General features: G+C 50.1%; 1 protein-coding gene across 1 annotated transcript; it reads left to right on the top strand.

Moving 5' to 3' along the window:
- Window positions 1-4,959: 4,959 nt before the first annotated feature.
- On the top strand, window positions 4,960-7,084 carry LOC147646507 (uncharacterized). Its single transcript, XM_086873365.1, has 2 exons — window positions 4,960-5,036; window positions 5,223-7,084. The coding sequence occupies exons 1-2, from the start codon at window positions 4,985-4,987 to the stop codon at window positions 5,999-6,001; spliced, it is 831 nt and encodes a 276-aa protein (XP_086729491.1). The 5' UTR covers window positions 4,960-4,984; the 3' UTR covers window positions 6,002-7,084.
- Window positions 7,085-14,002: the final 6,918 nt, after the last annotated feature.

The raw sequence follows: 14,002 nt of genomic DNA, 5'->3' as shown, positions 1-14,002 counted from the left end.
GCCCGGCCCCGCTCACCCGAGGGCTCCGAACCACGCCCAGGGCCAGAGGAGGGACAGAGGGGGAGGAAGAGGAGGGACAGAGGAGGAGGGAGAGCTGGAGCAGGAGGAGGAAGAGCTGGAGCAGGCAGAGGAGGCTCCACCTGCGCTCCCCGCTCTCTGCATCTGCAGCTCCTTCGGGACCATCGCCCCCCATCCCGCAGGTGCCCGGGGAGGGGGAGCTCGCCCCAAATCCCCCGGGGCTCCCTGGCTTTGGGGTTTTTGGGGGGGATGTTTGGGGATGGCAGGGCTCCAGAGCCGAGCCGCAGATGCCCCTCGGGGGCACCCCGGGGGTCCCCGGGAGGTGTTTTTGGGGGGTCCCGGTGGCGGTGGCGGCAGAGCCCCGGCAAAGGGGCCGGGGGGATGCGGGTCCGGCATGGCCGGGAAAGGGGTTCGGGGCTCCCGGTGCCGGCAGTGGCTGCTCCCAGCATTGCCCAGTTGCTCCCCACGTGTGGCTCCAGTTTCCTGTGATCCCCACGATAAGCCAAATCACTCCCAGTCATTCCCTATTAGAGTACAATTTGTCTCCATTTTATCCCATTTTCCACATTTTTATCCCATTTTTACTCTATTTTTTCTAATTTTATCCCATTTTCATAACAATTTTCCCAATTTTTATCCTATTTTTTATTTTCCCCCAATTTTCCCCCTATTTTTTCCTTTTTCCCTCAATTTCCCTTTTTTTATCTCATTTGTCCTCATTTTTTCCCAGTTTTTCTGATTTTTTTCCTATTTTTCCTCCATTTTTACTCAAATCGTTCCCCATGTTTTTCTATTTTTCCCATTTTTTTTCCCGTTTTTAATCTATTATTTCCCCATTTTACCCTATTTTTGCTCCATTTTCTCCCAGTTTTTTCCCCATGTTTACTCCTATTTTCCCCAATTTCTACCATTTTTCCCCCATTTTTGCCTCCTCTTTACCATTTTTATTCCCATTTTTATCCCAGTTTTCCTTATGCCCCCCCCCCCCCCCCCCATTTTTATGCTGGTTTTATCTCATTTTTCCACAATTTTATCCTAATTTTCTTCCCTTTCTTTCTCCCATTTTTCCCAATTTTTCCTCCATTTCCATCTCATTTTCCTCAAATTTTTCTTATTTTTATCCCATTTTTTCCCTATTTTTCCCCATTTTTCCCTATTTTCCTCTATTTTGCTCCATTTTTCCTCCCATTTTTCTCACTTTTCCCCCATATTTTTCTAGTTTTCCCCAACTTTTCCCCATTCTTCCTCAATTTCTATCTTATTTTTCCCCATTTCCCATTATCTTCGCCATTTAATTATCTCAAAAATTGAAATTTGGGGGATAAATAGAAATTTTGGTGGGAAAAAAGGGTGCTTTGGGGGCAAAACTCCATGAATTTGAATCACAGCTTTCCCGTGATTTTTCCATGATTTCCAGCTGGAAGGAGGCGTGGGATTCATCTGAACATTCTGGAAGCTGGAATAGGACCAGGCTATCAACCTTCCCAAAAATTTTGACCAACTCATCTGAAATTCCACCTTTCCCCTCTCCCTGGATTCCCAGATCTGGAAATTCTTCTACAACCTCCCAGGCACGCAATTCCCAAAATTCCATGGAAAAATGGGATAGGGGGATTTCATCCTGTTCTTTTCCTGATTTTCCCCAATTTTTTCTCTCTTAGTTTTTTTTCTTATTTTTTCCTGATTTTTCCCTCATTTTCCCCTGAATTTTTCCCATTTTTTTCCCCATTTTTTCCTGATTTTTTCCTCTTCTTTTCCCAAAGTTTTCTGTCTTTTTCCCAACTTTTTCTCCAATTTTTCTGTAATTTTTCTGGTTTTTCCCATTTTTTTCATGATTTTTTCCCCTGTTTTACCCATTTTCTTTTCCTGATTTTCCTGCAATTTTTTTCTTTTTCTTTTCTTTTTTTTTATTTTTTTCCCTGACTTTTTTCAGGTTTTATTCCCTTTTTCTTTTCCTGATTTTTTTCCTCATTTTTCAAACAATTTTTCTTGAATATTTTTAAAATTTTTTTCCTGATTTTTCCCTCTGATTTGTCCCAATATTTCCCCTTTTTTTTCCTAATTTTTCCTGATTTTTTCCTGTTTGTTTCCTTGATATTTCTTGGTTTTTTCCCAATTTTTTTCCCATTTTTCCAAAGTTTTTTCCCTCACTTTCTTTTCCTGATTTTTTCCTTGATTTGTTTCCTTGATTTTCCCCAGTTTTTTCCCAGTCTTCTTCCTCTTTCTTTTTCTGATTTTTCCCTGTTTTTTCCCAATTCTTTTCCTAAATTTTTTTCTTGATTTTTCCCCGTTTTTTCCTGACTTTTCCCTCTTCTTTTCGCAATTTATTCCTCATCGTTCCCCGATTTTTTTCACAATTTGTCCCTGATTTTTCCCTGTATTTCCTAATTTTTTTACTGATTTTTCCTAATTTTTTCCAGGTTTCTTCCCTCTCTTTTCTTGATTTTACCCAATTTTTTCTCAATATTTTTCCTGATTTTCCCTTATTTTTTTTCATAATATTTTCAATGATTTTTTTTTATTTTCCTGATTTTTTTTTTCCAATTTTTTCCAATTTTTTTTCTCAAACTTTTCCTTGATTTTCCCATTTTTTCCCAGATTTTTCCCTTATCCTTTCCCTAATTTTTCTGGTTTTCCTCAATTCTTTCCTGATTTTTTTTCATTATTTTTTTTCTGATTTTTCCAGATATTTTTATCCTTTTCCATTTCATTTCCCTGATTTTCCCGTGATTTTCCTTTTTTTCCACATTTTTTCTCAAATATTTTTGGTTTTTCCTTCATTTTTCCAATATTTTTCCTAATTTTTTCCTGATTTTTCCCAGGGTCTTTTCGGCTTTCTTTTCCTGATATTTTCCCTGATTTCTCACAATTTTTCACAATTTTTTTCATGTATTTCCCACTTTTTTCTGATTCTTCTCTTTTCCTTTTCCAATTCGTTTCTAGCTTTTTCCCAATTTCTTCTCAAATTTTCCTAGTTTTTACCTGATTTTTCCTGTGATTTTTCCTATTTCTTTCCAGATTTTATTCCTCTTTCTTTTATGGATCTTCCCCAGTTTTTCCAAGTTCTTTCCCAGTTTTTTTCCTGATTTCCCCAATATTCTTTCCAATTTTCCCTGGTTTTTCCTGATTTTTCCCCCATTTTTTCTGATTTTTCCCAAATTTTTTTCCACTTTCTTTTCCTGACTTTTTTCCCCAATTTTTTCCCATTTTTTCCTTGAGTTTTCTCTTTTTTTCCCCCCAAATTTTTCCTGGTTTTCCCCAATTTTTTCAAATTTTCCCATTTTTCCCAAATTTTTCCCATTTTTTTCCTGATTTTCCCCTGATGTTTTTGGATTTCACCCTGATACTTTTCTGGTTTTTCCCTGAATTTTCCCTTCCATTTTCCTTGAATTTATCCTGGGTTTTTTTCCGTTTTTTCCCCAATTTTCCAGTTTCCTTCACACTCCCAGTCTAATCCCAGTCACAATCTAATCCCAGTCACTCCCAGTCTGATCCCAGTCACTCCCAGTATGAGGCCAGTGGCCCCCAGTTGCTCCCTGGCAGTGCCAGTGTGACCCCAGTAGCCTCCAGTGTGATCCCTGGGACTCCCTGTCTCTCCCAGTATATCCCAGTCAGCCCCAGCACGCTCCCAGTCATTCCCAGCTCCTCCCAGTTGCTCTCAGCATGATTCCAGTTGTTCCCAGCCACTCCCAGTCAATCCCAGTATGATTCCAGTCACCCTCAGTGGGATCCCAGTCTCAGCCAGCAGGGACCCAGCTGCTCCCACTGTGATCCCAGTATGATCCCAGTTGAGTATGATCCCAGAATAGTTGCAATTCTTCCCAGTTCCTCCTGGTATGATCCCAGTTGTCCCTGGAATAGTCCCAGTCCATCTCAGCACGGTCCCACTCACCCCCAGGTGCTCCCAGTGTGGTTCCAGCTGTTCCCAGTATGGTCACAGTCACTCCCAGTATATCCCAGCTGCCCTCAGCATGCTTGTGCTCATTCCCAATCATTCCCAGTTACCCCAGTAAGGTTCCAGTTACCCCAGTCCAAACCAGTCCCTGCCAGTGCTGCCACTCCTGGGATCCCCCAGCCCTCTCTGTGTTCTCCGGTCCCACATCTCCCCAGAGGAGCCCCAAGGGCTGGCAGTCCCCAGCCAGGGTCCCCAGCCAGCCCCAGGTTGGATCTGCAGCCCCCAATTTTCCCAGTTTCCCTCTCCTTTTCCCCGGGCCGGGTTCCCCCCGTCCCCAGCGGGTGGGAGCAGCGGAGAGCCCCGCGCTGCCCATCCCGACCTGTCCCGGCTCCATCCCCGCTCCTGCCGTGGGCTGTGAGGGGTTTGGGAACGGGGCACCGAGGGTGTCACTGCTCCTGGGGGAGGAGGAGGAGGGATGGAAGAGGAGGAACAAAGGAAGATCAGGGAAAGGAGAAGTAACCACAAGGTTCAGCACTCCCAGAATTCATAGCCCCCTCCTGTGGGGTCATTATCCCCCATCCCACAGGTGACCGGGGAAGGGGAGATCAGCCCAGATATCCTCGAGGGTCCCTGGGTTGGGTTTTTTGGGGGGGATGTTTGGAGAATGAAGAACTCCAAAGCTGAGTGGAAAATCCTACTTGGGGTGACATTGGGGGGTCTCACCATCCCTAAATGGGGAAATGGAAACAGGGGGAACTTTTCAGATTCCTGGCACTCCCAGCAGCCTGAGGAGGGCAGGGACTGAGCAGACAGAGGACCCCCAGTACAAGCATGAACCCCAGCAGCTGGGACAGGGGGAACCCCTGAACACCAAAGGGGAGAGACCAGAGATGGGGAACTCCTGGGAGGCATTTTCAGGGCTGAAACTTGGTGTTTGGGGGATTTATATGGGCACCATTTGCCCAGTGACTTCTAAAGGTGGACTTGGAGAGAGGAAAGCCCCTAATTCAGTGTGCTCATGTGTTGTGTTTTTCCCCAAACCAGGATTTCCCATTCCCAAACCTTGGCCAGATGGAGAAGGCGGCTGTGAGGAAGAGGAAGATGCCCCAGGACACCCAGGCAGGTGAGGAGGAAGTCAGTGCCCCTTTCCCCCTCTCTCCTGCTCCATCTCCCAGCCCAGCCTGGCCCCCGGCTGCAGGACAACCCCGCTGCCGACGCCGTCCTGCCGGGGACGCACTGGGGGGATCTCCTTCCCCTTCCCTCTGGCACGGAGGCAAATCCCATCCTCTCCTTGTCCTTCCTCCCCCAGACAAGGAGCTGAGGATGGAGACCAGGGAGGACAAATCCCCACGGCAGAACCTCGTGGAAGAGGCTGTTTTGAGCAGCTCCACAATGCAGGAATCCAACGGGGAGGAAAATCCCCAGAGATCCCACAGGAGGAGGGGCTCCAAACCCATCCCAGGGTGCTCTGAGGAGGAAAGACCCACCCTGTGCCGGGAAGGCAGCCAGAGATCCAGCCGGGGCTCTGAGCTGGTGGTCCATGAGCAGCTTCAGGATGGGGAGAAGCCCTACAAGTGCTTGGAGTGTGGGAAGAGCTTCAGGTTGAGCAACAGCCTGATCCGCCACCAGATGATCCACACTGGGGAATGGGCCTACGAGTGTGGGCAATGTGGGAAGGGCTTCAGCTGCAGCTCCAAACTCATCACCCACCAGCGCATCCACACTGGGGAGAGGCCCTACGAGTGTTCTGAGTGTGGGAAGAGGTTTCACAGCAGCTCCAATCTCCTCAAGCACCAGCGGATTCACACAGATGAGAGGCCCTTCCGCTGCCCTGACTGTGGGGAGGGCTTCAAGCGAAACTCCCACCTCATCACCCACCGGCGCATCCACACTGGGGAGAGGCCCTATGAGTGTGGGGAATGTGGGAAGAGCTTCAGCCACAGCTCCAGCCTGACCATCCACCAGAGGATCCACACTGGGGAACGTCCCTATGAGTGTGAGGAATGTGGGATGGCCTACAGCCGGAGGTCCCAGCTGACTATCCACCAGATGATCCACACTGGGGAGAGGCCCTATGAGTGTCTCTAGTGTGGGAAGAGGTTTCAGAGCAGCTCCCATCTCCTCCAGCACCAGCTGATTCACACAGATGAGAGGCCCTTCCGCTGCCATGACTGCAGGAAGGGCTTCAAGCACAACTCCCACCTCATCAGGCACCGGCGCATCCACACTGGGGAGAGGCCCTACGAGTGTCCCCAGTGTGGGAAGAGTTTCAGCCACAGCTCTCACTTGACCCAGCACCAACGGAGGCACTGGTAAGGGAAGCCCTGCGAGTGCCCCAAGTGCAGGAAGGTGTCCATGTGCTGCTCCAGCTCCATCCCCCATCAGAGGACCCACGTTGGGCAGAGCCCTGATGACCCACGTTCCCAGTGATCTGTGTTGGGAACACACTGGGCTGGTAGTCATTTTATTTTGGCCCTAATTTTCTTTTGATTCATCTTCATCCCTTTAAAACAGACAAAATTGGGGTAAAAGTCTACAGATTCATCAAAGGCATCTAAAACATCTCTTTTACTAGTGCTTGAAGGGAATCTGGTATTCAGGGAGGTAATGGGGAGGGTTTTGGGGGTATTTGGTTTATTTGTCTCCATCTCTTGCCACTCAAGGAGATGAGCGAGTTCTATCTGTCACCTCAGAACCACTCAGTGCCATTGAAATCTACTCAATCCCACCCAGAATGACTGGATTCCACAGTCCCTCAGGGTGTGTTGCCTTAAATTTTAGCTTTCATATTTTTCAAATTCTGCACTGCCTAGGTTTGTAGTTTTGAACTTCCTATTAAGTGCTAGTGAGCTCTCTTCAGAGTAGGTAGACAAAACAATTCCTTTTCTAGCTTGATACCAAGGACAATTGTTACAAGTTCCATGCCCAGAAGCATGAACAAGGGTGGACTGAAGAGAGAAAACAAGGATGGGACTTCCTCATCTGAAGCTGTAATTGGAAATGAATCCAAATATGCAGATGGACCTAAACTTCTAAAAATGTGAGACCTCATGATCACTTGTCCATTTTTGTGACCATTTCTGGTCCATTTTGGGTGTAGCCCTGTCCAGGTTCTTGTACTGCCCAAGGTGTATCCTTTAAGGCCTTTTAATAAACTTTATTCTTAACTCTGTGCAGCCTCTGTTCTAGGTCAGCCTTCTGAAGGCATCAGGTGGAATGGGGTTGGAAGGGGACTGGGTGAAGTGGGATGCAGATCAGGAGGGGTGAGATGGGCATTGGGTGGGGCAGGATGGGTGGGATGGAGTTTGGGAGGTGTGAAATGAGGGAAATTTGGCTTGGGAAGGGGGTCTTGATGTCCAGCAGGGATGGGATGGGTTGGGGTTTGGATTGGGGAGGTGGGGTGGGGTCTGCAATGAGACAGCCAAAGTTTGGGGATGATGAAGGGAGCAGGAGGCCATTACTGAATGAGTTTTTGGATATTCAACGTTCCTGAAGAGATTTTGGGGCATCTCACATTTCTGAGGCGCTTTTGGGGCACTCCCCAGCTCTTTGGGGTGTTCCTGAGAGCAGCTCCATGGAGTCCCATTGCCAGGGCTGGTTGCCATGGGCACGAGCTCAGAGCTGTAGCCAGAGTGCGTTGCCTCAGCGCTGGAGAGCAGAGAAATGATGAATGGCCCCAGACATCTCCAGGGTGTGTCTGGGGGCAGAGCAAGTTCTGCCTGTGTGATGCGGTCACTGCCCCAGCCCAGCTCTGCAGCCTCTGCTCCAGCCCCAAAGTGGCTGCCAAGCCCCTGGCACCCCAAAAACCCCAGCTGGGAGAGGGAGCAGAGCAGGTGAGGCTGTGACACGGGTGTGACACTGACATGTGCCATGGCCCTGGAGCTCACAGCAGCTGAGATGGCGCTGGATCCAAGGCTGACTGTGGATCTTTGTCCCTCTCTTTTCTCCTGACTTCCAGTTTTCAAAATCTGGATAGCTTGAAGTTGGATGGGTTGGACGAGTTGGCTCAGTCAGTGCTTAGTGAAGTGATTTCCTCTAATTGCATGCAGCTTTATGATTTCCCAAGTACCTCATTCTCTAAAGTTTGCAGCTGAAAGTTTGTTCCCATCCTCCTGAGAAGTTTGTTGTTTTCTCCCATGCACTGCCCGAGGGGATGGAGGTACCTCAGGTCCCTTTCCAGCAGGGCCCGAGCGAGCTTGGGGCACAGCACAGGAACTGCAATGCTGAGCCAGCCCTGGCTGGGTTGGAGGAAGCAGAAAGGCCAAGCCCTGAGCCCAGGCCTGGCCCAGCAGGGCCTGTCCCTCACGGGTGGCTCGGGGCTCTTTGTGGGGCAGTGGGATGTGAGGGGCAGCAAGGACAAATGCCATAAACCTGCGAGCCCTGCCAGCCTCCTCAGGGAGGGCCGAGGGAGGAGCAAAGACCTTCCTGGGGCTGTGCCCTGGGCCAGGAGGGATTGTGCCAGTGGAGCTGACCCTAAATTTCTTCTCCCAGGCAGCTTTAGGACACGAACATGAAGAAGCCAGAGCCAACTCTCAGCCTTCCACAGTCCTCCAGTAGAATCCTGTGTGGGGAGCAGCCTGGGAGCAGGGTTTGTGTGTCAGGGGAGGGGAATTCAGAGCCCTTTTCTCCCCCATGGGCTGAGGGTCTGCATTTTCAATGGCCCTGCAGCTGCCAAAGGGGCCTTTTTCACCCAGCTGAGAACAGTTCTGCTGATAGCCTGTCCTAAACCAGTTTTTCCTGCAAATTTGCTGATGAAGCCACATTTTTTGCAGCCCCAGGTCTTGTGTGCATGCAGGTGTCTCAACTGAAGGATGGAACAGCTCTGCCAGGTAGGAGTTCTCTTTTTCATGGTGGATTTTTTGGGTTTTTTTTAAATTATCTCCCCCTGTCAGCTGTGTGCAGAGCTGTGTAACTGTGTGTGACACTTGTCTGTGGCACTGTGGGGGTGGCCAAGGGCACCTTCCCCGAGCTGTGTGCAGAGGAATCCACAGCAGCCCAGGCCGGGGGTGCTCAGTGGCCGCTCAGTTCCGCTGACTGGACGCGGCTCTGGCCGCTTCCCTTGGAGCGTCTCCAGGGAGGGAACGCTGGGGCTGCTGGCCCGGCTGTGCTGTCACTGCCAGGGGAACGCTGGGGCTGCTGGCCCGGCTGTGCTGTCACTGCCAGGGGAACGCTGGGGCTGCTGGCCCGGCTGTGCTGTCACTGCCAGGGGAACGCTGGGGCTGCTGGCCCGGCTGTGCTGTCACTGCCAGGGGAACGCTGGGGCTGCTGGCCCGGCTGTGCTGTCACTGCCAGGGGAACGCTGGGGCTGCCCCGCTCCTGCCCCACCCCATCAGCTCTGCCAGCGCCTCCAGGGGACACAAAGGCTGAGCCCAAGGGTGAGAGTTGCACAAGGGGCTGAGCTGGCATCTGGGACCCATTGGGATCATGGAGTGCAGCCCCCGGCCCTGCACAGACACCCCAACAATCGCAGCCTGTGCATCCCTGGCAGCGCTGGCCAAAGGCTCCTGGAGCTGCGGCAGCCTCGGGGCCGTGCCCATTCCCTGGGGAGCCTGGGCACTGCCCCAGCCCCCTGGGGGGGAAGAAGCTTTTGCTCATCTCCAGCCCAGCCCTGCCCTGGCCCAGCTCCAGCCGTTCCCTCGGCTCCTGTCCCTGCTCACCTGGGCAGAGATCAGAGCTTGCCCACAGAAGCTGTGGCTGCCCCTGGATCCCTGGAAGTGTCCAAGGCCAGGTTGGATGGGGCTTGGAGCAGCCTGGGATAGTGGAAGGTGTCCCTGCCATGGCAGGGGGTGGAATGAGATGAACTTTAAGGTCTCTTCCTAGCCAAGGCATTCTGTGATTCTGTGATTTTGGGAGAGATGCTGAAGCTCTGGCTCAGCTTTATCTCAGCAAATGTCTGGAGCCAGCAGCAGCCATGGGTGGGATCATCTCCTCCTCCCTCTCGCTGTGGCTGTAACTCACCCAAGGGCAGTGTCATAAATCAAATTGAAATTTGGACAGCTAGGGCTATTGGGTTAACAGCAGTGTAATAACAAGAAAAAAATTATACCATTTAGTGAATTGAATACAAGAATCCAATTTAATAAAAGAATATAATTTAGTGGATTAAGTAGCAATTTGATATAGAAGGAATACAATTTAGTAAAAGAGTACAATTCAGTGAATATATTCATATATATATACATATGTGTATATATGTATGAATATATATATGAATATAGCTTGCCAGTAATTATGATTAAAGCATAAGCAAAACTGACCGGGGTATGGAGAGGGCTTCTCAACCCCCTTACATATGAAATAAAGCAATTCAAACTAAACTTATATACTGTATACTTACACATATTCATTCATGTTTCCCCTAAGTCTCATCTTACTTCTGATTCTTTAATTTTACATCACTGTTCTTCATGGTGCATGCTTCACTTGTTGCTAGGGGGTCTTCGGTCTTCATTTGGTGGTCTTTTGGACGAAGGCTTACACTCATCCTCATTGTCCTCTGGATAACCTTACAGGCTTACAGTGTGTGTACTAAGTGTTGTGTTACGTAAGTAAGCATTGTGCTCCACTAATTAGTCTTATATTTTATAATTTTCAGGCCCTATGCCTAAAGTTGTTCCAACTTTATCCATCTCAAGGTCGATTTTGTCTTAGGACATTACTTATCTCAAATCTACATCCTCTATCTTAATTTTAACATGTAACATCTGTAGAGGGGTACATCTGCCTTGTAACACCAATTCCCTTGATTGCTCCTCATAATAACTTTCCAAATAGTTACACTTTAGTTAGCACGAATCATTTCCATTTATTACAGGAGGGTGTGGAAACAGGAGCATTGTTTGGTGTGGCCTCCTCTCTGCCTTTCACACCTTTCAGTGCTTTGAGCCAGCCAAGAGCTTTCTCCAGGAGTGCAATGAAGCAGCTGTTGCTGCTCCCAGCTCTGGCTCTTCCCAGTCTCTGCCCCTGCCTGGTTTTGTCCCTCTTGCTGTGCCCTCTGTTCCCCCAGGGGGCTGCCCCAGACTGAGGGATCAGATGCAGGCACTGCTGCTGCTCCCTGGGGACCAGCCCCAGTTTGGTTGTTGCTGTCAGTGCCAGCAGAAGCGGTGGCTGGAGCAGCGGGTGCTGACAGTGGCCCAAGGCCCGGGGCTGGAGGGGTCCCTGGGCTGGGGCTGGGAGGGAGCTGCCCCTTGTTCTCCCTCTGCCTCCCGCAGAGCTGGGCCGGGCACAAGTGGGGCAGCAGAGCCAACAGGGAGCCTGCGAGTCTCTTGCAGCCGTGCCTGCTCAGAGTTTGGCCTTGGAGCTTCAGGTGGGCAAAGGCAGCTGCTCTGCTCCCTCTGCGTGTGCCCGTGTTCAGCAGTGCTGCTCCATCAGTCTGTGCCCAGCAACGGGGAAAAGCCTCAGCCCTGCAGGGCCAGGAGCTGCCGGGCTCTGCCTGAGCAGCTCAGCCAGCGGGAAGGGAGCTGCTCCACACGGGAACCAGGAGCAAAGGACATGCCTTTTCTAGGACTTGTTTTCTGTAAAAAAAAACCAACAAAAAACCAAACCAAACCAAACCAAAACAAAAAAACAAAAAACAAAAAAGGAAACATAAAAAAGAAATGAAAGATAAAAATTACCCCCAAATGTGTAGTGAAAAATCTTCTATAACTCCGGAGTAAGAAAGAGGTAACTGATCTTTTGAAAAAGAGAACTCAGCTTTGATTTTAGTTACTTAGTTTGTACACATGCTAGTGGAAAGGATCCATTAGCTGCCTTCCTTTACAGATTTGGTGGATGTTTTCCAATATCAAGATATTTTACACTGCAGTTAAAGGAATAGGAAATTGAAATACGTGTTCTTCATGACTGTGTCTTGAGTGTAAAAATTTTGCAGTTTGAAACTTGGACCTCAAGTGTTGCAAATGGAAGTGATAAATGCCAATGGACTGAGGGAATGCATCTTTTCCTATGGGATGTGCAGCACTCCAAGGACTTCCTCAGTGGGGCTGTGGCTGCTTGGAGCTTTGTCCTGTGCCACTCGGGATGTCATGAAATGGGACTTCACCTGCCACCAGCCCAGGTCACGCTCTGCCACCCCAGCTCCTTGGACCTTGTGTCCCCAAAGAAGACACAAGGTGTTTCTGCTGCTCCACCTTTGCACAGATCCACAGAGAGCTGGGATTATCCCAAGTCTCGTGTCTCCATTGTGCCATATTCCTAAAGAACCAGCAGCCCATCCCGACGAATACGGTGAGTTATGTGGATGGTTGTCAGCTCCCTTTCCTGCCTAGAAATCCTGAAACTGCTTCTAAATGCTGTTCCCTTCAGCTCTTGGACACCTACTGACACAGAGCTGGGAAAAAAATGCCCTGGCCATGGCTTACAAGGTGAGTTCTGCCAAAGTTAGAGCTCTGTGGGAAATCTCTATCCATCCCTATCCTTTTAATATATCTGTATGTGTGGGTGTGCATGGATGTGTCTTGTATGGAAAGGAAGGAGTGTGCAAACAACGTGACTGACACTTTCACTCTCTGTGTTCATTCCATACTCATGGGTACCAAGATATTATGGAAACCTTTGCAAGGACAGACCTTCTGTCCATGGATACAGAGACATCCAAGAGTCCCTGGCACAGACAGACCCTTCTGTCCATGGATACAGAGACATCCAAGAGCCCCTGGCACAGACAGACCCTTCTGTCCATGGATACAGAGACATCCAAGAGCCCCTGGCACAGACAGACATTGCTGCTCTTCAGCCACTGACAGGATGAGTCCCTGAGACTGGGGCTTGGCCTTCCTTGTGGTGAGGGGCATCAAGGAAGGCTGCAGTGTGATGGAGACTGTGATGGGCTGGGAACTCACTGGGGGAAAGGAGGGAGCAGTTGTGAAGTAAAAGGCAGGTGTGGGACAAAACTGTTCAGAGAAGGGCTGAGCTACAGCTTGAGCAAGATGAAAAATGTCATTTGGGGTCATCCCAGATTGATTTCATTTCAGAAGTTATGGAACAAGTTTAATTTTTGGGGGGTGTCATGTTTTCCCTTGGAGGTGGACACTCTGCAGACTTGAGCTGCATTGCCAAAATGCTCAAGTCTCTGCTGCAGGTCACAGCGTTTCTTCTTTGGCTGATCCCGGCCCGGTGCTGAGCCCAGCAGAGCCCTGGCAGAGCCCAGAGCAGCCTCAGCATCCGCAGAGCCCGGCTGCAAGGAGAGAAAGCAGAAACCGCCCGTCAGCTGAAGGCTCCTGTCCCCTTGTCCCAGCCAGCCGCGGTGCCCAGGCCATGCTGGCCGTGCTCAGAGCTGGGCCCAAAGCTGCCCATCACTGCTGCCTTGGGGAGCAGAGCAGGAGGGCAGGACATGTGCCCAGCCTGCAGCCAGCCACGGCAGATCCAGCCCCTCAGCAGCTGCCCAGAGCGGAATGCTCCTGTGCCCGCTGCCATCTCCCAAAAGCTCTTGTCCCTCCCATGCCAAGGAGATGAGGACCCACCTCACACCATCCGCTGCCACAAGAAAAGCTGGTCCCAAACGATGTCCTCAGTCTTCTCCAAGGGCACGGCCCATCCACGCCACAGCTGGTCCCAAGCACTTCCTGATCCAGACTGGACCCCACCTGGAACGCTTCCTTTAGAAAAACAAACAACAAATTAATGAAAATAGGTTACAGACAAAAAGGGGAAACAAGAAAAATGGTAAAAAATCTTATGTCTGTCAGGAGCTTGAGGAAGGCCCAACCCCTACATTCTAGGGAAAAACCCACCCACGGGTGAGGGAAGCCCATGCTTTCTCCCTTTCCCCCTGCACTGTCCCCCAAAATCACGGTGATCCCAAAGCAAAGCAGGGGAGTGGAGCAGCCCAAGCCCTTCCTTGGCTGCACAGCAAAGCAGCCGTGCTCAGGTTCTGGAGTCCCACCTGTGCTCCTGCCATGGGGGTTTGTTTGTGTTGGGCTGGCTGCCCCAGCCCCAGCCGGGGCACGGTGGGTGCTGGGGGCTGTTGGCAGGGCCAGGATCCCACTCCCATTTCGTATCCACCCCAGCCCACGCCCCCAGCCCTGCCAAAAACCAGCTGGGCAGCCACTGAGGAATCAGTTGCATCTGCCCCAGTGAAAGGGAAAC

Source organism: Cyanistes caeruleus, unplaced genomic scaffold, assembly GCF_971803275.1.
Source record: "Cyanistes caeruleus unplaced genomic scaffold, bCyaCae1.hap1.1 HAP1_SCAFFOLD_94, whole genome shotgun sequence".
Lineage (NCBI taxonomy): Eukaryota > Metazoa > Chordata > Aves > Passeriformes > Paridae > Cyanistes > Cyanistes caeruleus.
This window is presented reverse-complemented; position numbering and strand designations above follow the sequence as displayed.